This window comes from Trichosurus vulpecula, chromosome 8 (assembly GCF_011100635.1).
Source record: "Trichosurus vulpecula isolate mTriVul1 chromosome 8, mTriVul1.pri, whole genome shotgun sequence".
NCBI lineage: Eukaryota > Metazoa > Chordata > Mammalia > Diprotodontia > Phalangeridae > Trichosurus > Trichosurus vulpecula.
In genome coordinates this window covers 83,878,250-83,903,225 of record NC_050580.1, presented here as the reverse complement: position 1 = coordinate 83,903,225, position 24,976 = coordinate 83,878,250, and the positions used below count along the sequence as shown (strand labels likewise).

The following is a 24,976-nucleotide window of genomic DNA, read 5'->3' as shown; positions in this document are numbered from 1 at the left end:
CACTTTTATGCTAATGATTCCCAGAGTTATATATCCAACCCTAGTCTTTCTTGAACTCTGGTTCTACATCACTGCTTATTGAATACTTCAAAATAAATGTCCTATAGGTATCTCAAATTCAGTGTCTAAAGCATAATTCATAATCTTTTCCCCAGAACTAGCCATCTTTCTAACTTTCCTGTTTCTACTGAGGTTAACACCATCCTTCTAGTCACTCAGGTATGCACCCTGGGTATCATCCTCTCACTCATCCCACATATCTGAATCACTGCCAGATCTTGTCATTTCTGTTATCACAATATCACTCCTATATGTCCCCTTTACTCACAGAGCTATCATCCTCATACATTTCTTTTGTTACCTATAGCCTGGACTATTGCCCCTTAATTGGTTTCCCTACCGTAGGTTTCTTCCCATTCCATTCTTTAGAAGTGGTTTTCCTGAAGTACAGATCTGACCACATCCTATCTCTTCTCATCAACAATTTCTAGTACAGAGTTTCTTAATCTTTTTTGGATCATGAGCCCCTTCAGCAGTTTGAAGCCTATGGGCTCTTTGCAGTCCAGTGAAGTTGATGGGCCTTTTTTTTCTTTCCAGAATAATGTTTTAAAATAAAATACTCAGCAAAGGGAACCAATTAAATTGAAGTAGTTAAACAATATATATATATATATATATATATATATATATATATATTTTTTTTTTTTAAATCACACAAGTTTATAGACCTCAGGTTAAGAATCTGTGCTCTAGAATCAAATAAAAAGGCCTGTTTGTCATTTAAAGCCCTCAACAATCTGCCTGTTTTCTACTTTTCCTCTCTTACTACTTATTACACTGGTCTTCTTTCTGTTCCTCATATGTACCCCTCCACCTTTTAGTCTTTGCAACTTTGTGCTGTCCTGGAATGTAATTTCTCCTTGTCTCCGCCTCATGTAATCCCTGGTTTTCTTCAAACTTCAGCCCAACTGCCACTGTGAAACCTTTCTTGATCCCTGTCTATCTCTTCTCCTCAGTAGTTTTGCATCTGTTTTTATCTATTTTTTGTATACATATTATATGTATATGTTATTTCCTCTAATAGAATGTAAACTCCTTGAGCAGAGGGACTATTTCACTTTTGTTGCATTCATAGTATCTAGCCCAATTCCTGGCGCATAATAAGTAGTTATTGATTGAAAGTCAACAAGCAAGCCCTGTAGATCGTTTATATAACTGTTAAGATGTATTCTGCTATAAAATATTACTTTAAATAATTAGTAGGGACTTGAAATAATTGAAAGGATCTTTTTAAGATTTTGGGATACCATGTGTGTTTAATAATAATAATAATAATTATTTTTAATCATTTTAGGCTTGATCGTCTTTTTATCTTATTGGATACTGGTACCACCCCGGTAACACGAAAAGCAGCTGCTCAGCAACTTGGGGAAGTGGTGAAACTCCATCCCCATGAACTAAATAATCTTTTATCTAAAGTAAGATTTTTTTTTTCTTAACATGATTCTAGATACTTGCTCTTGGGTAGGAAAGTGAAATGAATGTAAAGTTAGATTTGATCTGTCTTGTGTCATTTTTAGTCTAGTTCCTAACATACACTAAATGTTTTAATATGTTTCTCTGAATATTTTTATATCCATCTTTTCTCTCATTATTTCTTGAGCTATGTTAGCTCCATTTTATATATCACAAGACTCAAAACACTATACTGTTGGTAGAGATATGTTGTGGGTTTAATTATTTAGAGAGATTGGCAGGGAGATGCTGAACCCTTCATTTGTGGCATCAATTGGAATCTGACCCAATTTGTTAATGAACTGAGTGGTTACTCTGGTTTTCAGTGATCTAACTGGTTGGTAGTAGATAGTAATTATATCATAGTTCTCTGTCTCCAAACAATTGAATACTCATAAGCAGTGATTGAAAAATTGACCTTCTTACTAGTAAACTTTGTGAAATACTTGAGGGCCTCCATTTTTGCTTTGTCGTTTCTAATATTTGGTAACCTTTGTCTTCATTCCAAGTGATGAGCTTTTGTTTTTACTTAACCTTCTGGATCCTGTGAGCAGAGGTTTAGAAGGGATAGAGTATAGGGCTAGAATGCTAATCCTACATCATATTTTACTTTGGAAATAAGGGGGACTAGGTAAGAAACACAGGGAAGGAGGGACTCAGAAATGTCTCCCCCCATATATCCTGACCAAAAGATGCCCATTTAGGTGAACTGTTTACATTTTTTAAAATGGAAATTATCCCTAGAAGGGAGTTAATTCAGGGGTCATCTGGGGGTGGTAGACGCTGTCATGGCACCCTCTGGTTCTTCTAGCCTTCTTTCCCTCTCAGCTTCTCCCCTGCCCTCCTCTCTTCTTTTACCTTAATAGATATTATAGGTTTATCTTACATAAGGTTGCTCCACCAGCGTTTTTTGCAGTAGCATAGTAAATCAATTATAACTAAACCCCACTACAAATTTGAGAAATCTAGCCAGATTGACACTATTTCTTTGGAACTAACTTCCCCCGAGCCAGTTAAATGTTGATACTGTTGGTAATGCTTGTATTTTAATCAAATAATATTGACATTGGAACTTGCAGCACTCAAGGAATATATGTTTTGATTGGCCTGGGGAAGTAGGAGGAGAAATTTTGAAAGGAGGTATATAGGTCTAGGTGTGGTGGGGGTACGCTGGTCAGTCAGACCTATTAAAGCCTGGCCATCAGGGAAGAGACAGTAGAAGATAAGGATGACAAATCCAAACCCCCTTCACTTATTTTTCGGGTTCCAACCCTAGGTGTTCTTGTTCACTCTTAAGATATAAGATAGTAGGACTAAGTTTAGAAGGCTGTAAACCTCATTTATCCTCCTACACCATTCTGCGGTCACCTCATTCCAGGCTAGTTCAGACCCTATTTCACTCGAGATGAAGAAGTGAACAAAAGAGAACGAAGTGAAGTAAATGTTTTCTTGCTGCCTCTTTATTATCAGTACAGTATTTGGGGGATGTCCTAGGCCTCTAGGTATTAAGTATATGCCAAGAACTGTGCTAAATGCTGGGGATACAAATAGAAAATTGAGATTATCCTTGCTTCCAGGGAACTGGCATGTAAATTGAGGGAGATAAAACCTAGTGGTGGGTTTAGCTGGCTCAGCACCAACAACTTCCAGCATCAGGAAAGATCTGCTGCTAAGACTTGAAGTGAGCTCAGGATTACAGGAGGCAGAAGGGAGAACGTTTCAGATATGGAGAATGACCTGGACAAAGAAAGGTGTGAAGATTGGAACTGGAATTTCACATATAAAAAGTAGCAAATGGGCCAATTTGGAATATGCTTGAAGGAGAAATAAGAGGAAATAAGTCTGCAGAGATGAATGTTAAAGGATAAAAGAATGGTATTAGGGATGACAGCTAATATACACTATCTAATTTGGACACATCAGCGTAGCACTTAGGTCTTATAAGGAACAAAAGGGGAGAGAGATTGCATCCGTGGCTTATTTATTGCACATCCCCACAATCTGCTTATTGTGGGGAGAAGCCATCATCCAAAAATGATAAATCAAGTTAAACTCCTTTGTGTTATCTGACTTTATGTTGGATTTTGGAGTTGGTACCATTGTTTAGTCTCAGACTGTCCTATGGAAATCTTTGGATACAAAGAGTCCCTACTTATCCGCTATTTTCCTCTCTCTTAGATTTCCTTTGTCTCCTCACCCTCAAAAAAGGTGTTTACCTTTTGTCTTCCAACTCTTTCATTTTGCCTTGAGATAGCCATTGCTACCAGCAGAGGCTTTCCTTGTCAAAAGGTGCTTTTCCTTTGTTAGAGCAAAGCAGTGGAGAAAAGGGCAGTTGCTATTGGCATGTGGAATGAAAACTGGCTACCATGTACTTCTCTTACCCAGCTTTATTTAGAAGTCTGTCTTTTAAGCATCACTGAAGGAAGAGAAACCTTACATTTATAATTTAGTTACCTTTGCCACGAATTAGAATAATCAGAATAATATTTTGTGTACTAATGTTCCCCTTGTTTGGTTATGCAAGGGAAAACTGGACTTTATTAATAATTAGAATCCAATAAATGGAATGCAACCTTTTATGATCAATTATCTAACTATAGTGAGGTTAAATAGAAATGTACTTGATCATTCTTTCGTGTAAGTTTCCACTTTTTTCCATTGGAAGACAATAGTGATATTGAGCATGATAGGTTAACCTTATAGATTAGTAAACTTAATGTTTTGCTAGTATTACTTGTGCTGTCAAATTATGGTAACAAATCTAAACAAACTTACTTTCTTCCATGTTCTGACTATTTAAAAATGTTATATTTGCTATATAACTACTTTATTTTATACTTTTTTTTAAAGGTACTGATATATTTAAGGAGTACAAATTGGGATACACGAATTGCAGCTGGACAAGCTGTTGAAGCCATAGTGAAAAATGTACCTGAGTGGAACCCAGTGCCAAGATTGAAGCAAGGTGCTTTTAAGTGAAATAAATGGAGTTTGATTTTATAACTGGTTAATCCCTTTTATGGAAACAATCGTAGATTTCATGTGATTATAGATTTAGAGGTAGAAGAGACCTGATTACTTGCCTAGTCAGCCCCTTCATTTTATAGAAGAGGAAGTTAGGGCCCAGAGAGAAGATGTGACTTTAGAGCCTGGGATTTGAACCTAGGTCATCTGACTCCAAATCCAGTCCTCTAATCACATTCTTCCCCAAGAAGAGCTACAAAACCTGGGACATATATTTTTTTTGGTTTTTTTGTTTGTTTGTTTTTGGAGAGGGGAAGGCAGGGCAATTGGGGTTTAGTGACTTGGCCAAGGTCTCACAGGTAGTAAGAGCGTCAAGTGTCAGAGGCTAGATTTGAACTCAGGTCCTCCTGACTGATGCCCTGGTGTGTGTGTGTGTGTGTGTTTATATTTATATATGTTTATTATATATATATATATATATATATATATACACACATATTTAACCATTTTTCATTAGAAAACTCACATACCTTCAGAACATGCAAACATATTAGAAAGTGATCAAATTGACTAGGATGCTTATCATGCTTTTCATGGCTGCTAAGTAAACCTTTTTGGGGTGTGTACTTTATTTAAATTATTAGGTAGGTCTCTATATGTAGTTTTTAGAGAAAAATCTAGTCAGTCAATCAACAAGCACTTTTAAAGTGACTGCTGTGTTCCAAACATTGTGATGTTCTTTCTTTAAGGGTATTATGTTCTTTTAAAAAAGATGGGTCAGTCTAAATCTGCAAAGATGGACACATTTGTAACATTACTTTTTTTGGTTATATTTGCTTAGGCAGTGGCAGTAATCTTCAGTGTGGATTTAATTACATGACTGTGTGGTCAGGAAAGTCTTAATTCTTGTTAGTATCCTGATGACAGTGGTAGAAAATGCATTTATGTGTTGTGACTGGGATTGAGCTATTTTTAAATTTTTTGATATTTTTATTTTTGTGTTATCTTCATTTGAGCTGTTGGCAGCTGGGTGGCACAATGTATAGAGCTCCAGGTCTGGAGTCAAGAAGACTTGAATTCAGATTGGCTTAGAGATTTAGAGCTGGTATGACCTTGGGCAAATCATCTAACCTCTGTTTGCCTGAGTTTCCTCATTTGTAAAATGGGGATAATAATATCACCTACCTCTCAGGGGTTTTTGTGAGCCTCAAATGAGATAATTACTGCAAAGTGCTTAGCTAGGTACCTGACCCAGAGTAAGCACTTTATAAATGTTGGCTGCTACCATCATCAGCATCAGCATCAGCATCGTTGTGGTTGTTTTCAGACCGTTAAGCCTTTGTAAGCCTGTTAGTATACATTTTGTTACTTGTGAAAATATTTTGCATTTTTTCTCATCAAGCCCCCATACATAGAATGTTGGAACCTATAAAGTTTCATTTGCAAAGTTATCTAGATATTAGCTATTTGATTAGTTTTGGCTTGCCTGAGATTTTTACTCTTATTTCTTGCACATATTATATTGAGCAATGATGTTAATTTGTCTTGTCCCATAGAGCAAATTTTGTCTTTTTTTAAGCTATAACTTGTTTCAAGGAGATTTTTTTTTTTCTGTGCAGTCATTTCTATTTGCCATTGTTAGAAATAATCAAAATTCAATCTGCTTTTTTCTTTTTGGAAAAATTCATTTTATTGATGCCTTTTTTCCTTACATCACAGTCATTTCCCCACTTAACTTGCTGCCTTAGTACAACTAAAAAATATTTAAAAAATATCAGATATTGAAGTCTTGTCTAATAGTGTTTATAGTAATTCCTCCCCACCTTTGCTATAAGGAGGGTTTGCTTCATCATTTTACCCCCGGGACTTTCATTAATTTTTCCATTATTCAGAATTCAACTTCCTTTTAGTTTTTTTTTTCTGCTTACCTTTTTGTAACTTAGACTACTTCTTATAGTTATTTTTGTGAGTACCATGATATATTTGCTGTCTTATGATAGGTTAGGTTACTTTGTTTCCCTTGTTAAGTCCTCCTGATAGATAGTACTCTAAAGTAATATTTTTAATTTTGGGTATAAAGTAGATTTGTATTCTAACTAAAGGAATTGGTGGTGCTTATACTACTTTTCCTTTTTTTTATAACAAATGATATATACTTTTAGGTAGCATATTGCTTAGAAGTTCAGAATATTTTGGTCTTAGTTCTTTGATAAGTTTTATCAAAGTTCAGCTTTCATATAAAAACTAAACTTTGAGAAGGAAGGTCCAAGGAAGCTAATTAACTGTATGAAGCACCTGCAATTCATTTGCATCTGTAGTCTGAAGCCTTTTGTGGATCCACGTTAATTCTAGAGGTCTGAATGGCCCCTCAGATAGTTCAGTATTTTCAGAGGCTCCTGTTGGGTTTATGATTTCTTTTACATTATAGGTGAGAGGTATCAAGGGGTCTTGGGTCCGAGCTTGGCTTTCGTAGTAGATTGATGTTGCAAGGTAGGGTAAGATTAGTGATTTTGATGTGTCTTAGCTACTACAGACAATTTATAGTTTATTTGTCATTTCCTATATGCTCAAGAAGAGATGTGGGTTGTCTCTGCTGGTTTCCTTCACTTTACCTGTAGATAATTTAACTTCAAATTATCTAGCACATTCAGTACGAATTTGCTTTCACACTCAGACCCTTTTCCATCCATCATATCATACTTTGTGAAATCAGTTCTCCCACTTTTCATAATTTCACTATATAATATAGGTGTACCATTCCCCTATAATATCAAGAAAGTATAAATATAATCCCAGACTAGTTGTGTGATGCTGAAGTGTAAAGCCAAAGAAAATAGTTAATTCTTTGTAATCTCTTTTAGCCAAAGGAAGAAAGGTCATGTATAATTCTCTGCCCAGTTTAAATTTTGATTCTGCAAAGTATTTCTTTATGTTATACTGAGTCAGAAATGGATTCAACGACCTTCTGGCTTAGCTATTTTGTAGGTAGAGTATTATCTTGGGAGCATAGTGAGTTTAACCATAAAGCAAACAATTAGCCTGCAGATAACTAAAAATTAATTGTAAAATAATTGTAAAGTAAGGTGGCTGTCCTACCTACCCCAAATCTTGTCAAAATAATTCTTCCTCATGAAATAGTGTGCTTTTATCTCCTATTCCTCATACTTTGGTTTTCTATATAGTTAAATAAAATATATTTAAACCTCATTCAGAACCCACTTCAGAAAGTTCTATGGAAGACTCGTCTGCAACAGATCGATTGAATTTTGACAGATTTGATATCTGTAGATTGCTGCAGCATGGAGCATCACTTCTTGGGTCTGCTGGTGCAGAATTTGAAGTCCAAGATGACAAATCAGGTGGGTATCAATACAGTAAGAGAATGTGTCAGTTGTCTTTTTGCTACTTTGTTACTATGTGTTTCGTGTGCCATGAACGATCTAATGTTTCTTCTGATGTACGTTGTCAGAAGTTTGTCAAAAAGTAGCCAAATATATTTGGTATAAAGCAGCTTTGGTGGGTTTTTTTCTCTCAGTGTATCAATATGCACCATATAGCTCTAGGGTACAGCTGTTGGAATTTCAGCATTGCTTTCTACTTTTAGACTGGCATAAATTAAGTAGCAGTCATCCAAAAAGTCTATTGTCATTGGGTTTTTACTTTTAGAACAAATATTTGTCTTATTCTATGCTCAGGGTTACAACCATGTTATTCCATAGTCCATATTACCAAGTATTTGTGATGTAATAGTTTTTAAAAGACAGTATTATGTTGTGATTTATCATAGGATCTCATAGGTGAAAGGTACTTTAGGGAGGGCATTTAGGCTAACCTGTAATGTTTGTGGAATTGTTAGAAACTGTGAGCTAGTTAATTTTGTACCACAGGTGTCCTAGATATCATTGAATATATTTATGTTGATGACCAAGGCAAAAAAAATGGGTAGGTAATTTTCCCATTATCTTTAAACTTACAGAATCCATCTGGATATAAAATAAATGTTTTGGCCATTCAAGATTGATGCCTTGAGTGGAAAAAACCTTGATGTTTTTTAATGGATTCCTGTAAGTAAATAAAAATGCCCTTTTAATGAAAATTAGTGTTTTGTTTGGTTGCTAAGTATATGTCTTAATTAACCAACAGTATAATTTCATGATTTTACAAATTTGATCAGTACTTAGTTGAGAAGTTAATCTTCAGTTATCCAACTAAATGGAGTTATTAGATACACTTCCCTACATAGAAATGACTTGAAAAACAGGAAATATGTTTGAATCTAGGAACCACTTTCATTTGTATTATACCAAAATATCAAATTATGGATATTGAGAGAAAAAAATTATTTTATTTTCAGAAATGTCATTTTTTTTTTTTGGTAAACAAAGCACTAAAAATTTTGCCATGAATTGACCAACTTTCAAGAATTATCTTTAAGCTTTAATAAGTTTACTAAACTCATCCATCTTGTTAATAATGAACCATTGGAGTATTAGATTTTCCTTTGCCAAGTGTGGTAAAACTTAAGTGTTATTAACGCAATTGTCACTTTCCTGGAAATTCATTCTTTCTTGTTATATACACCACTGAATGATGTTCAGTGTTTATTTGGAACCCTGTAACATTTAAAAATTTAGAAAATTATTTCTAGGACAATAAAATGACTGAGAGCTCTTTCATCTTTATTGCATGAATTTAAAAACAAAACTAACTTCCTACTTCCAAGATTAGCACTTACTAAATTTTGTTGCTGTTCTGTAAGGTTGAAACTAGAATTAGAAAGTTGTAGAAATACCTGTTTTAATGAGATAGTATAACTAGCAGTGTCTATTAGATCATGTTGTACTTTGGGAAGGCTACCTTAGTTCCAAGGGCTAGTCATTAAAAGTTAGTTCTACTTCTCTGAAAACTAAGTTGTCACACCAGAATGGCAGAATAATCAGTGTTATTCTACTTCCTAAGATATGAATTCATAAACTGAAATGCTAGTGTATGAATTTGTAGTTGGGACTATATCTGTCCATGTTGCACACAGAGTATAGCAGGTCAGTGCTCTGCTTCCAGTCAAAAATCTCCCATGCCACCAGAATTAGATTAGATTTTTTTGATTATGGATTTAGGGAAGAGGAATTGAGGTGATCTCATACAGTATTTGTCCAGGTTATAGTGTGGACTTGACAGATAACTTCTTTCATTCTACAGCCTCGTTGTCAGTAGAAACAGATCCTGTGGCAGCATGTTATCTTAGAAAACCTCAAATTAACATGATCTATGCTGTATTCTCTTTTTGTTTATTTCTCAAAAAATTGCTCTCTCTACAGGAGCCACATTGGTCAGGTACAGTTATTGCTACCAGGGGAGGGGTTCAGGGCTATAACACAGGCATGGCAGCAAAGAGAACTATATGGATTTTCTCTTCTGTTAGGTTGGCCTTTGGGTTCTGACTTTTTTATGACGTCCTTTATTTCTGACTTCTACTATAAATCCATTTTCCTATCTCGTAATGCTTCAGATTATTTTTTATCCTAGTCGTAGAATCACAGGGCTAAAGGTGACTTTAAATGAAAGCTAATCCAACTCCTTTATTTAATAAATGAGGAAATGGGAGCCAACAAAGTTGGGAGTTGGCCATGGTCACTCTTCTAGTTAGTACCAGACATGATAGTAGAATTTGCTCCTCTTAAATACTAATCCAAAGGTATCATATTGGCAGTGAGTACTGTCTCTCCTGTGATTATCTGTACTGTTCATTTGGCACTTAATAAATTTGTTATTGCAAAGGCCAACTATGGTCTGGTGGCCAAAGCCAGCTGGCCAGCCTGCTTTTGTATAGCCTGTGAGCTAAGAATAGTTTTCACATTTTTAAATACAATAAAACTTTATCTAAAAAGGTAAAAACTATTCTTAGCTTATAGCCAGCAGATTTGTGCCGTATAGTTTGCCAATGGATATCATAGAGTCCACTTTAAATTTATGGTAAAATTCTCATTCTTCTTTATCTCCTGTATCTGTTATTTTGCCTTCGTTAGAGATTAAGTACAATGTCCATTTATATTAGTTTTGATCAAAGAGATCTTTTCCCTTTTTAGATTGGGCACCTTGGACACCTAATATAAACTAAATTTAGGAAGCAAATTAAGTAGGTATGTGTTCTCTTCTGCATTGTTGAGATGTATTCCTCACGAAGTGATGTAAATCCTGTTCCTATATTGTTTCTGTGCCTGGTTTTTTGCCTTCTGTCTCATCTTACTCTAACACCTTTAAAGTCAAACATAAAAGTATTAACCCTTTTTAAAAAAATTACTTGATTGCTGTTGGTAATAAAAGTGTGATTTACAACCATAACTTTTATGTTGATAATGTTGATTATGTTGATAATTACTATTTTAATTACTTAGTTCCTTCCCTGTGGTTTTGTTTGCTAAGTGGAGATAGGAAAGAAAAGAAACATTTGATGAAGAGACACATGAATGAAGCTATTAGATAACCTTATTTTCAAAGTATTTAAGATTCTTAAGATTATTAAGTAGTAAGTAAAGTAATTGTTTTGATCATTAGATATTCAATATTTTAATTAAATTTTTTAATATTCATTTTGAACTTAAATTTAAAAAGACAAAAAAAGAACATTTCCATGTACACAACACAGTATGAAAAGAGGATTCAGTACAAAACAATGAATTTCCATTTCACAATTTACTTTTTTTGAAAAACTATGTAGTAAATACTAGACATCATTTTCAAAGCTACACTGCTTTTCTGTGCTTCCTTCCAAGTTTTCTTCTGTTCCCTGCTGTGTACTTTTTATTTTTTTTCTCCTTCTCCACCCTGCCCTAGGGAAGGCTACCATTACACACTGATAATGTAATTTTTGTAAAACTGTACTATACATACTTCTGTGTATCAGTTCTTTCTCTGGATGTGGATAGCATCTTTCTTTATAAGTCCTTTGTAGTTGATTTGAGTATTTGTAATACTCAAAATGACCTAGTTCAAAGTTGTTCTTAGAACAGTATTGCTGTTACTGTGTGCAGCATTCTCTTGATTCTGCTCATTTTATTCTTCATTATTTCATGCAAGTCTTTCCATTTTTTTTCCTAAAATCAGCCAGCTCCTTATTTCTTATAGCACGGTAGTATTCTAATCACAGTCATATCTTAGAACATACAAGTTCCTTTTCTTTTCCCCTAATCCCTTTGGGAAACAGACCCAATAGTGTAATTTCTTTGTCAAAGGGTGTACAGTTTTATAACTCTTTGGGCATAATTCCAGATGTCTCTCCAGAATGGCTAGATCAATTTGCAGTTCCACCAACAGTGAATTAGTGTCCCAATTTTCCCACATCCCCTTCAGCATTTGTTGCTTTTCCTTTCTTTCATTTTAGCCAATCTGATAGGTGTAAGATGGTATCTCAAAGTTGTTTTAATTTGCATTTCTCTAATCAATTGCAATTTAGAGCATTTTTTCATATGACTATGTATAGTTTGGATTTCTTCTTTGAAAAATTGCCTGTTCATATCTTTTGACCATTTATCAATTGGGGAATGACTCATTTTCTTATGAATTTGACAGAGTTCTTTATATATCTATGTATATATGTGTGTATGTGTCTATGACCTTTATCTGAGAAACTGTCTATAAAAATATTCTCCCAATTTTCTGTTTTCCTTCTGCTGTTGGTTACATTGGTTTATTTGTACAAACCCTTTTTAGTTTAATGTAATTGAAATTATCCATTGTCTCCAGTTGTATCAAGGTTGTGTATCCATTTTGACTTTATCTTGGTAAATGGTGTAAGATATTGTTCTATGCCCAGTTTCTGCTAGCCTGCTTTCCGGTTTTCCCAACAACTTTTTTTTAATACCAAATAATGAGTTCTTATCCCAAAATCTTAAATTTTTACATTCATCAAACACAAGGTTATTATAATCAGTTGCTACTGTGTACTATATGTGTACTGTGTTCCACTGATCTACATTTCTTTTTCTTATCTAGTACTAGATGGTTTTGATAAATACTGCCTTATAGTTTAAGATCTGGTACAGCTTAACCTCCTCCTTTTCCTTTTTTCCCCCATTAATTCCTTTGATATTCTTGACCTTTTGTTCTTCTAAATGATTGTTATTTTTTCTAGTTCAGTAAAATGATTTTTTGTAATTTGATTAGGAGAGCATTGAATAAATAGATGAGGTAAACTTGTCATTTTTATTATTTTGGCTCTGCCTACCTGTGAACAATTAATATTTCTTCAATTATTTCAATTTGACTTTATTTGTATAAAAATTTGGGGGGCAGCTAGGTGGTGCAGTGAGTAGAGCACCTGCCCTGGAGTCAGGAGGACCTGAGTTCAAATCTGGCCTCAGACATTTGACACACTTAGTAGCTGTGTGACCTTGGGCAAATCACTTAACCCCAATTGCCCTGCCTTCCTCCCTCCAAAAAAAAATTTTTTTTAAATTATGTTCCTGTAGTTTCTTGGTTTGTTTTGGTAGGTATACTTCCAGGTGTTTTTGTACTGTCTACAGTTATTTTAAATGGGGTATCACTTACTATCTCCTTGCAGGGTTTTGTTGGTGTCATAGACATTCAGTATTTTTAAACTTGTTTTGCTTACAATGTTACTTGGAGTCTGTATGTTTAAGGAATTTTAAGCACAGTGAAGTCCTTGTGATAACCATTGCTTTTCCCCAGCTCAGGTAGAATGAGGAGAAAAGGGACCAGGTGACCTAGGGAGAGGTGGAGGATAACCTACATCTTTTCTGTATCCAGATAACTCAATTCTTTTCTTACTCCTTCTACCCCACTTAGAGTTGGGAGAGGTAACAATGCCAGTACCACAATGCTAGGTAATTATAAGTTGACAGTGACAGTGGTATGACCCACTGTATTGCTGCCAGGAGGCAATGTGAACCAGAGTTCATACATTCCTTCTGCTTTTTTCCGTTTCTAAACTGAGAAGTACTAATGTGAACAGACGCCATAACTGCTACGTTCTGTGTCTGAGCCTTTTACTGTTAGAGGAAGTAACAACTACCCACCACATAGCTAGCGTGTCTTGGTAACACTTCAAAGTTATATGATTCATCATTTGGGAAGTAGTGGAGTTAGGTATCTCTTAATATCCCTTCGATCTTCTCAGTTCTAAAAATTTCACCAAGACCAGTAAAGTTGTGCCTTTTTGTTGGTTTTGAATAAGTCTAAGAGTACTGAGGGACAAAATAAGTTCATGTTCTTTGGATTTCCAACAGGTACTTAGAGACCAATTAATCTCATATAAGGGACTAAAATGAAGGGAGGAGTAATAATTAAAGAAGCTTGTTCTTTCTGTTTATAGAATTATATAGAATTAGAGTGGGTAAGAACCTTAGAATTAGTCTAGTCCAGCTTCCTTTTTTTTTTTAACATATGAGGAAGTAGGCTGTAAGAGACTACAAAGGTGATACAAGTACCACCTTTCAAACCCAGGTGCTCTGGTTCCACATCAAGTATTCAAAGATTCAGAAACTTGGAGGGAGTGTAGAGACCCATTTAGTCCAACCTGTATCTGTCAAATGGTCATCTAGCTTTTGTTTGAAGACTTCAAATGAGGAGGAATCTACTGCCCCCCTAAGATATCTTACTCTACCTTCAGATATTACTAGGAAATTTTCCTTGTATTAAACTTCATTTTGCCTTTTTGCAGTTACCAATCATTGCTTTATGTTCTGCTCTTTGGGGTCATGCAGAACATGTTTGATCCTTCTTTCAACCGTTTTAACAACCTTTTGAATACCTTATGATAATTATCATGTCATGCCTGAATCTTCTTTTCTTCAAATTTAGCACCCCTGCTTCCTAGAATCCACATATAGCATGACCTTGAGGCCTGTCACCATCTTGGTTGTTTCCCTCTAGATGTTCCTAAACTTATCCAAGTCCTTACTAAGATACAGCTTCCAGAATAGAACATAGTACTCCAGATATAGTCTGATCTAGGCAGCACACAACAGAACTGTCACTTCCCTAGTCCTGGATATTGTATCTCTTAATCACACCTAGCATCATGGTTTCTTTGACTTGTGTTAATGTGATGTTGAATGCTTTGCCTTGGATTCAAACGTATCATTCTGTCATTTTTGAGATTATACCCCAGTAATGTTTTTCTCACTTTTTTTTTTTGACTATGAGGACTACTCCAATTCTTTTAAGGGATTTTTGCCCACAGTAGTATATGTAATAATTGCCTGAATTAAATTTGCCCATTCCTGTCTATTAAAGTTCATTGTAAAGAGATTGTTTCTTTTAATGTTATTGCTTTTTCCTTCTTTTCTTCCACCTTGTCCTTTACCTCTTGTGTTTGCATTCACAATCAGTTGTTCCATTGTTCATTGATGGGGTTTGCTAGCATGGATTCACGTTTTTCTGGAATTCTAGAAATTCTTACCTCTTTTAATGTTCAGGAACATCCTGCTATGATTCATGTTTTCTTGCAAATTCACTGAGTCATCTGTCTTATCAAGTGTTGATTTATTTTCCTTTGTCTTATAGCATTTATTCATAAATACTTGGACTCATTGAGATGGTCTAGAGGCCATATTTTCTTTTTTTATTAATATTTTCTCTTTTGGTTTATTTACTTGTGCTCAGGGTCTTTAATTGATTTTTCTTCCTCCTGAGACTTTTCGTACTTTTAATATTTTCCCCTTAAGGTCCCCTGTTACTCACTTTCTGACTCCTCCTTTGATGGCAGTTTCCTCGGGAGTTGGCCGTTAAGGCCGTCTCCACCTTGTCTCATGCTGGGCAGTAACATTTCTCTGCCCCAGGTAATTTTTGAGGGTACAGAATGTTTGCCAGTCCCCTTTATTTCAGGTCCGGTAGAGCAAAACCCATGTTTGTGTCCTGCCTCAGTTAACTTTGTTTCCTAATTCTCTGGATGACTGCTGTTGCATCACAAAGTGCTGTTCTAGCCAGAACACACTTCTAGCTTTTGTTTTTCCACTGGTGGAGGGGTGAGGTCAGAGAGGTCGAGGATAGGGGTCAGAGTTAAGTTCCATTGCAAGCCCGTGTCTGTTTGTACATCCTTGCCCAATCATGGTAGCCAGTGGGAGAAGGGATGCTGAGTGAGCAAGTCTGCTGTGAGTTCATTGGATTTTTATCTTGTTAGGTTTCTTGATGTCTTAGACCGGTGAGCAGTTGAAATTACTTTATCTTGAGTGCATACTTCCTTCTTTGGAAAGGTTTGAGGAGTTGGGGGGACTGGAAAAAATGTCTGGTATTCCATCATTAGGAGGCAGCTTATGGCCTAGTCATTAGAGCATTTGGCCTGGAGTCAGGAAGATCTGACTTCAAATTTGACTTCAGACACTTTACTAGATGTGTGACCCTGGGCAAGTTGCTTAACCTCTGTTTGCCTCGACTTTGAAATAGATATAGTAGCACCTACCAGACAAAGATCAAATGGAAAAAAGCTCTTAGTAAGTTCATGGAACATTTGTTGTTGTTCAGTCATTTTAGTCATGTCTGACTCTTTGTGACTCCATTTGGTGTTTTCTTGGCAAAGATACTAGAGTGGTTTGCCATTTCCTTCTTCAGCTTGTTTTTTACAGATGAGGAACTGAGGCAAATGGTTTAGTGACTTGCCCAGGGTCACACAACTAGTAAGTATCTGAGGCCAGATTTGAACTCAGGAAGATAAGTCTTCCCGACTTCAGGCCTGGCACTCTATCCTCTGTGTCACCTAACTGATTTATATATTCTACGTATGTGTATGTATTTTTTTTTTTGAAAGCTCTTGGCCTAATTACTAGCACATAGTTGGTCTTATATCAATATTCCCTTCCCCCCAGGATTTCTTAACTTGGGATCCACACACTCACAGAGGGGTGTATGTGAACTTGGATGTGAAAAAAAAAATACATCTTTATTTTCGTTAACTTTTAGGGGAAATTTAGGATTTTTCTCAATTATGGGCAAAAACCACAGTAATGTTAGTTTTCACCAGATTGCCAAAAGAGAAGTTCCATGATGATAAAATAACTATTATAGCCAGTGTTATAACTAACTAACACTAGAAGGACCAGAATTTAAGGATACCTCAAAGGACAAACCTGTGTTAATTAGCTGTGCATTTTTTTTTTGTCCATAAGGCAAAGAAAATAGAGATAGAAGGATGAATTTGTTTTGTCAGTTGATGTACCTGATCCTCTTAGTCTTAACCCCTGAACTAGAAATTTGAACCCTGCAGTGATGTGTAGCAGTTTTTACTTATTCTTTACACAGCCCACATTGATCACTAAATCCAGGTTCCTTTCAGGATAACCTGTCTATAATTTCTGGCAGCCATGATCTCTGATCCTACACAGCCCACATTGATCACTAAATCCAGGATCCTTTTAGGATAACCTGTCTATAATTTCTGGCAGCCATGATCTCTGATCCTGAATCACCATCATAAATCCATCTGTTTCCACACAAACAAATTTGGTCGACTTAACTATTTGTCTTTGTTGACAAATTGTTGGCTGAATTCATTCTGATGTTACTCATAGAAGGCCTTTTGATTCCATTCTTGGACCTTTAACATTTCAAAGGCTCCACCCAGAGGTGAACCACATTTGGTTATGTTAAAAAAAAAATCCAGTGGTGTATCTATTGTTAGCTTTTACTGGTGCTTGGCAAAGTGGTTTCGCTTGTTCCAAAAGTTTTATGTAGGGTTATTTAACTTGTTTATCATACATGTCAATCCTCTTCCTTCTGTTTTTGGTGAAGTATTCATCTTTCTATAGCTGCTTTAGGATATTTGGCCTTGTGTTTCTTTGATTTTAAATTGGTTTTTGTGAGAATAGTTTCTTAATCTTGAGTGGTTCATTTTAGAATTCCAAAAGTGTAATTTAAGGCTGATAATGCATAGGGTTTTAAAATTATTATTTTTGCTTGTTACTGTCTTATTTTCATCTTTTTCAGTGAGATTACTATTGCTACTGTTGTATTTTCATCAGAAAAAAAAATTAAGTGGAAGACAGTACTTTCAACTAGTAAAGGAATCAAGCAGAGTATTAACCATAACAGTGATTGACTCTGTGACAGATAGAATTTGTTTTGCAAAGAAATTTTCACTGTAACAGTATTTGTTGTAATGAAATGACTTGTATAAATTTCAGCACTTTTATTAGAATACTTGTTAACCAATTGAAAACAAATTATTTTGTTATTTAAAGGGGAAGTGGACCCTAAAGAGAGAATAGCTCGCCAGCGTAAACTGTTACAGAAGAAACTTGGCCTTGATATGGGAGCAGCAATTGGAATGAATACTGAAGAGCTCTTTAATGATGAAGATCTGGACTACACCCCGACTGCAGCTTCCCTTGTAAACAAACAACCTGTAGGTAAAACCTCGGGCTGTTTGATTGCAAGGAATATTACAGTGGGTTTGCTTCATTTGTGATTCTGCCATTGCAAATCATTGTACTTTTTGTTAAAATGCTGTGTCCAATTCCTAACTTTATAATTCTTGCCATCATAGTTTGTCTTCACTAATTAGATTTCTCCAGACTGTAGATTTGTTGACCTGGACTGGTATTTTTTTTTTCTTTTCTCCTCTATTGATGGTACAAATTAGGACCCATTGTTGATAGGAGGCTTTTGATGCTCCATCCTTTACTGTCCTTTTAATATGTTTTCCAGGTAGGTAGAGGACAAAGCTTCTTGATGGGGAGATGTGAGGGACCAAGATAACTCTTCCCATCTAATGGCAGTGTGGCCTGGCAGTAGATTTGGAATCCAAGACCTGGATTTGAGTCTTGAGTTTTGCCACTTATGGCTATATGACTTTCAGCACATAGTTTCTCCTTTTTAGGCCTGTTTCTTCAGCAGTAAAATATGAGAGGATGAACTAATTGATTTCAAAGATCTTTTTCAGTTCCAACATTTTGTGAGTCTGTGATAACATTAGAAACTTTGGAAACATTGCAAAGGCCAGTCTTCACCACTATGCCTTCCTACTCTTTGCTTGAATAGAGAGCAATTTCGATAGATTTGGACTAAGACTTCTTCCAATTTAGGGTGTCTCAGAAACAAAGAATAATGAAAAGGAGTAAGTAGAGAAAATGGACAGGGTAAAAAAGGTATTTAAAAAAGCAAGAAAAATAGAGAAAGTAAGAGAAGTAGAAAATTAAAAGAGAAGTATTAAGGAGAAAAACAAAAGAAAGTATCAGAGCAGAAAATAATACAAGGATACAGATTACAAGGTTAAAGAAGAGGGTATGAGGAAGCAATAAGGGGAGAAGAGGAGCAAGAAATTAAGAAAGCAGAAATTCTTCGTTAAAGGAGAGAAATGTTGATAAATGAAAGGAAAAAGTGGCCAACTGAGGGAAAATAATAAGGAACTACTTTGAAAAAGTTTGATAGGTAGCAGAGATTACATTATAGAAGACAGAGGAAGCCCATGCAGAGGATATGATTACCATTTTTCAGAATAGACAGTCCCTCTGTATCTGATTTGTTGGAACTCTTCTTTTGCAATTGGACACTCCTGGCATTACCCTTCTTGGCTAAATCTAATAGGGACTCCAGATTGCTTCTAAGGCTACAGTTATCGGTGGAGATAGCATTTTCTTTCTGAGGGAAACTTCCTTTCTGAAATATTAACACATAAGTGGCTTGGCTAGAGAGCATCAGGTTCAGTGGAAAGCTGGATAGGAAGCTAGGAGAAGGATGGTACTTTCCAAAACACATAACTTGTAGCTTTTGCGACATTGAGAACCTGTGGTAGCTGGAATATATATGAATCATAGCACTTACAATCATAAGGCTAGATGGATCCTTTTATTCTAAATTCATTTTATAAGTAAGGGAACTGAGGCCCAGAGATGATGCCAAGTGACTTGCCTTAATGATAACCAGATAGTAACAGACCTGAATTAGACAGTGCTTTTTTTTTAAATACATTGAAAACAATGGCTATGTTTACAGAGAGGAAAAAAGAAGGCTAAGTGGCCACAGGAGGCTAATATCTGGACAGTTACTGCTGAAGTAATTCTATTATATTTCTAGTGATACTTTTAATTGTAGGGTGGTGGGTTAGAATATTTATCTCCTTGTCATCATCATTGCTTATTTACTTCATTATTATCATATCTATATTATTTTTCAAAAGTTCAGTCATTCATTTTCATGGTACAAATTTTGAGTGATGATGTGCCTATTTTGAAGTCTCACCTCCCAGAAACCCTCCAAATGGCTGTACTTCACAATATATGCTAGACCTGCTCCAAAGGGAGTGTCACCTTCATTCTGAGAAGATGGGAATTTCTCTTAATTCCACAAGAAATTGAAACTCAGCAATTTTTAAATCTTTCAGGCTCTTCAGGCTGCTGAGTTGATTGACTCAGAATTTCGAGCAGGGATGAGCAACAGGCAAAAGAATAAAGCTAAAAGAATGGCAAAATTATTTGCAAAGCAGAGATCCAAGGATGCAGTGGAAAGCAATGAAAAGAGGTAACTATCTCTGTTTATTCATTTACAATTGTAAAGGTAGCTTGTTAAAATCTGGGCCAGTGTGGTTTACAATAATTATAACTGACGTAACACTTTTCCTTATGCACAGTGCTATATGTATATGTATGTATAGATCCTCATTTGATCCTCACAACCTTGCGATGAGGTTGGTAGTGTAGGGATTAGCCAGATCTTGCAAATGAGAACACTGAGACTCAAAGAGGTTAAAGGACTAGACTGTTCTTTTTTTTGTGTGTGTGTTAAGCACATATTCTGGCCTGGCACACAATAGGTGCTTAATAAGTGCTGATTGATTGATTGCCTATTGTCATATAGTCAGTAAGTATGAGGATTTAGGATTTGAACCCAGTCTTCATGATGCCATCTCAGTGTTTTTTCCACTTTGCTGCATTGCACCCTTTTGAACTTTGCTTTAGCTATGAAAAAAGTCCTTGGGTTCCATTAACAAAAGGAAGTTTCTCTGCCTGACTTTTACCACCAAGGGTTTACAGAAAAAAACAAATTTTTAATTATTACTATTATTCATTGGCCGTTGTGGCAAATACCACTTCATAAAATTTCATATATAATCAGTCTTAAATAATTGATACCCAAGATCCTAATGGAAGAAAACTTTATTTTAGTACCTTCTTCCTACTTTTTGAATAAAATTGCCTAAATATTTCATTTTCTAAAGTTGTAGATTAGAAGGAAAAGAACATTACATGTCAAAGACCAGTAATCTGGGCAAGCAGATTTTTTGGGTTTCTGTGATGTTTTTTGCCTCAAGCAGTGAGAAAGCAATATTGCATATATTTCCTAGGGTTCCTAGATCTGTTTGGGGGACCCCTGCAGTAATTTTTCACCCCAATGGAAGTTAGAAATATATTACTAACATTACCATCGTCTTCTGGGCACGGTAGTGCTACATATCTTTAATTCCTGCCATTGGGGAGGCTGAGGATGGGAAATTACTTGAATTCTGGAGTTCTGAGTTTCAGGAGGGCTAAAGTTGATGAGTTGTCCACAAAGAGTCTGGCACTGATATGTGAGCCCCTGGAAGTAGAGGGCTACCAGGCTTCCTAACAAGCAGAGAACCAGCCAACATCAGAAAATGGAGCAGATTCAAACTTCCATACTGATCAGTGTTAGGATTGAGCCTGTTAGTGGCAGCTGCTCTTCCAGCAAGGGCAAGAAGAGCCAGTGTCAAATAAGCAAACACCCCCTCCACGCCACCACCACCACAAAAAAAGAAAAAAGAAACCAAAACATTATCATCAATTGAAAATCTTTTTTATTTTTAAAAAAAGGCTTATTTCTTCCCCTTTTTTATATCGTAGTCATTTCCAGATATCAGAACCTGCTCTACCACCACAGACTACTTTTTGAAACTTCCACTATAATAGAAAAAAAGTTGAATAAAAACAATTGATACCATATGACCCTCATCCCTCTGCCAGCAAGTAGGTGGGGGAGATATGTTTTATTTACTTATATTCTCCTGGACTAAGCTGACTCATACCCTTACTCAAAGTTTGGCTTCCTTTTTGTGTTCTTTTCATTTACTGTATCATAGTTATTATGTGTACTATTCTCCTGGCTCTTGTTTTATTCTGCATTAATCCATACAAGTTTTCCATTTTTCTGGATTTTTTTCAGAATTATAGTCATAATTTCTTACTACACAGTAATAATATTCCTTTACCATTGTTTGTTAGCATTTGTTTGATGTTCCTCCCCATTTAGGAGGGGCTCATTTTGTTTCCATTTTTTTGTGCAACACTTAACCTTCTTTTAACTTTAGGATAAAAAGATAGTGTCATTAAATGTCATAATTTCCTGGCTTCCCTTCTTGAAATGGATTCTGGGAGGTGTGCGACTGGATTTTCTTTATCTGTCATCCTTAATTTCACACAGGGACTTAGCTAAAAGTCATTAGTTCAGCAACTCCATTGTCAAGTTATGACATTACCACCTGTAATCCAGTGGTAGCATATATGAAGTACTTTCTATGCACTACCTCATCTGATCCTCATAATTCTGTGACACAGCTGGGGCAGGGATCATTGTCCCCACTTGACACAGAAACTGAATCATAAAGAGGTTAAGTAAGTCAATCTTACTTTGCTTTTCTAATCTGAATGGGCATAATGGTAATCTTATGTGTGGTTTATTAACAATTTAACATTGTTAAAACATTTATGAGAAAATCAACAGGGATCTGTTTATGTACCTGGAGTGTAGCTTATAAAACTTTATGTTGTCTTTCCTAGCAAATAAAATAAAAACCAAAATTCTACCCATTAGGCTTTTCATGAAACAGAATTAATAAAAGTACACATTTACTTAGTTATTTTCACCTAAATATGATAGTGGAGGTGGGAACTTAAGAAAAGCGTTTTCTGGCACTGTGTGAGAACCTGATAACTTTATAAACAAAATTCACTCATTCTTTTCCTATGTATTCACTAATATTGATTTTTAAAGGTCCCATAGGAACTTTACTTTGCATTATTATATTATTAATACAGTTTGGTTTGTAGTGTCTTTAGTAGTTTGTAGTTTAGTTTGTAGTATACGTAAGAGCAATAACATAAGCTTTTCTTAAAATAATTTTCTAAGTCAGATTTTTAATAATTTAGAGTATCACTATTCTGAATTAATGAAGTTCTTATTTTATGTTTTATTTTATCAACATATCCAGTTAAATATGCATTGAGATCAAACTCATGGTCAAACTCATGAATAAAATCTAGTCTCTTGTTTTTTGTGCATTAGGGTATGACAGCCCAAAATAGTGAGTTATACATGACTTAGGCTGTCAGATTAGTTATTAAAAAGTATTGAAAATTTCAAAAATACATTCTCCCTAAGAAAATGTCACCTATTTTTTAGTCATTATCATCCTTTTAGGAAAATGAAAACTTACAACCTGGTCTCAACTCATTAGGGCTCTTAGGAATAAAAGGCATTTTTAGTTGTCCATTATATGATAACTTGTAAAAATTTTTGTGAAGTGAAATTTTTCTCTTAGCATTATTTAAATGTTTGATTCCTAGTATCATAAGTGCAAGACGCTGAGTATAGTATAATAGAAAGGTTTGGTCAATTAATTATTTCTTTTATCTACCCTTATATTACTTCAGTTTTTAAAATGGTGAATTTTATTTTTAGCAATGATAGTACGGATGGGGAACCAGAAGAAAAGAGACGGAAGATAGCCAATGTTATTATTAATCAGCCTGCAACTGAGTCCAAGGTCTTGATTGATAACGTGCCAGACAATTCTTCCTTATTTGAAGAGGTATAATTTTTGTGCCTTAAATGATAGTTTTCTAATTTGTTTCTTGCTTCAAATATTGTTATGTGTCTAGTAATGTGCCAAAATCTAGAGAAGGGGTAGTTAATAGATCCTTTACATTTGAATTAAAAAATCCCTGGTAATTGGTTTTTCCAAAATTTGTACTATCATCCCATTTCATGCCGTCTTCTCTAGCAGATTGCCTCTTCTGTCAAACCTACTCTCTCAGTTATCTTCAGTCTTTCCTTGTGTATTGATTCCTTTCCTCCTGCCTATAAACATGCCCATGTTTCCCCTATCTTCAAAAACCCTCACTCACTTTTCCATGTCTGCTAACTGTCATGTTATGTCTTTTCTGCCCTTTGTGGCTAAACTCCTTGAGAAAGGTCCTCTACAAATAGGTACTTCCATTTTCTCTCTTCTTAACCCTGTGGTCCAGTTTCCAACTTTATCATTCCACTGACTTTTTCCGATGTTATCAGTGATCTAATGGCCAAGTCCACTGTCTTTTTCTCAGTCCTTGTTCTTCTTGGCATCTTTGCATCCTTTGACACTATCTATCGCCCTTTTCTCCTTGATACTCTGTGCTAAGTTTTCAGGACACCACTCTTCCTGGTTGTCCCCCTATCAGACTGTTCCTTCTTAGTCTTCTTTGCTGGATCCTCATCCAGGTCGCACCCAGTAGCCATGAGTGTCCCTCAGGCTTCTGTCTTGGGCTGTCTTCTCTTCTCCCTCTCTGCTATTTCACTTGGTGTTCTCATCAGCTCCCATGGATTATCCCTATGCTAATGATCCTCAAATCTACCTAACAAACCCTAATGTCTCTTCCTGATCCCCAGTCTCACATCTCCAACTGCTTTTCAGACATCTCACAGTGGACAAACAGTAGTCATCTCAAACTCAACATTTTCAAAACTGAATTCATTATTTTTCTTCCTAAACTCTCCTCCCGTTCTTACTTTCCTATTGTAAAAGGGATTGTAGAGGGCATCACCATCCTCCCACTCCCCCAGGCTCACAACCCATATAAGAACTAATATTTCATCCTCAACTCACTCTCTCTCACCATACCCCGCCCACCCCATCCAACTTGCTGCCAAGGCCTCTTGAGTTCACCTTTGCAATACTTCTCCAATGCTGTCCCCTCTCCCCCTTTCTTTGATGCTCCCAACGCTGTAGTATAGGTCCTCATCACTTTGGGCCTACCCTCTTGCAATGACCTGCTGGTGGGTCTGCCAGATTTTTCCCCATTCTAACCCATCTTACTTTCAGCCACCACAGTATTTTTGTTAAATTGAAGATCTGATCACATCATCCACTCTCCTCACCAGCACCAGTAAACTCCCATGACTTTCTGTCACCTATGTGACCAAATACAAAATCCTCTTTTGGTGTTCAAAGCTCTTCATAATCTAGGTCTGACTCTACTTTCCAGTTTTCTTACAACCTACACTCCTCTTCCCCTGCAGCTGTACCCTTTAATCAAATGGCACTGGCCTCCTTGCTATTCCTGGAATGAAACACTCCTCTTGATTCTGGTCATTTTTCATTGGCTCCCATCCTGGAATGCTCTCCCTCCTCATCTCTACTTCTTGGCTTCCTTTGAGCCCCAGCTAAAATTTCACGTTCCACAGGAAGCCTTTCCTGATCCTCTTTAATGCTAATGCCTTCTCTCTATTGATTATTTTCAATTTATCCTATATGGTTTATACATCATTGTTTGCA

At 35.8% G+C, this 24,976-nt stretch overlaps 1 protein-coding gene across 3 annotated transcripts in view; it reads left to right on the top strand.

The window, feature by feature from the left end:
* BTAF1 (B-TFIID TATA-box binding protein associated factor 1) overlaps positions 1–24,976 on the top strand; it is a 126,231-nt gene that overhangs the window by 22,489 nt on the left and 78,766 nt on the right. For 2 of the 3 annotated variants that reach the window (XM_036734954.1, XM_036734953.1), the window contains exons 2-7: positions 1,355–1,478; positions 4,366–4,480; positions 7,692–7,838; positions 17,673–17,836; positions 19,814–19,950; positions 23,125–23,254. In XM_036734954.1, coding sequence (XP_036590849.1) covers positions 1,355–1,478; positions 4,366–4,480; positions 7,692–7,838; positions 17,673–17,836; positions 19,814–19,950; positions 23,125–23,254 — 817 coding nt within the window. Of the gene's footprint in view, positions 1–1,354; positions 1,479–4,365; positions 4,481–7,691; positions 7,839–8,517; positions 8,544–17,672; positions 17,837–19,813; positions 19,951–23,124; positions 23,255–24,976 lie in introns of those variants that run through there. The other variant, XM_036734955.1, reaches the window with a different exon arrangement.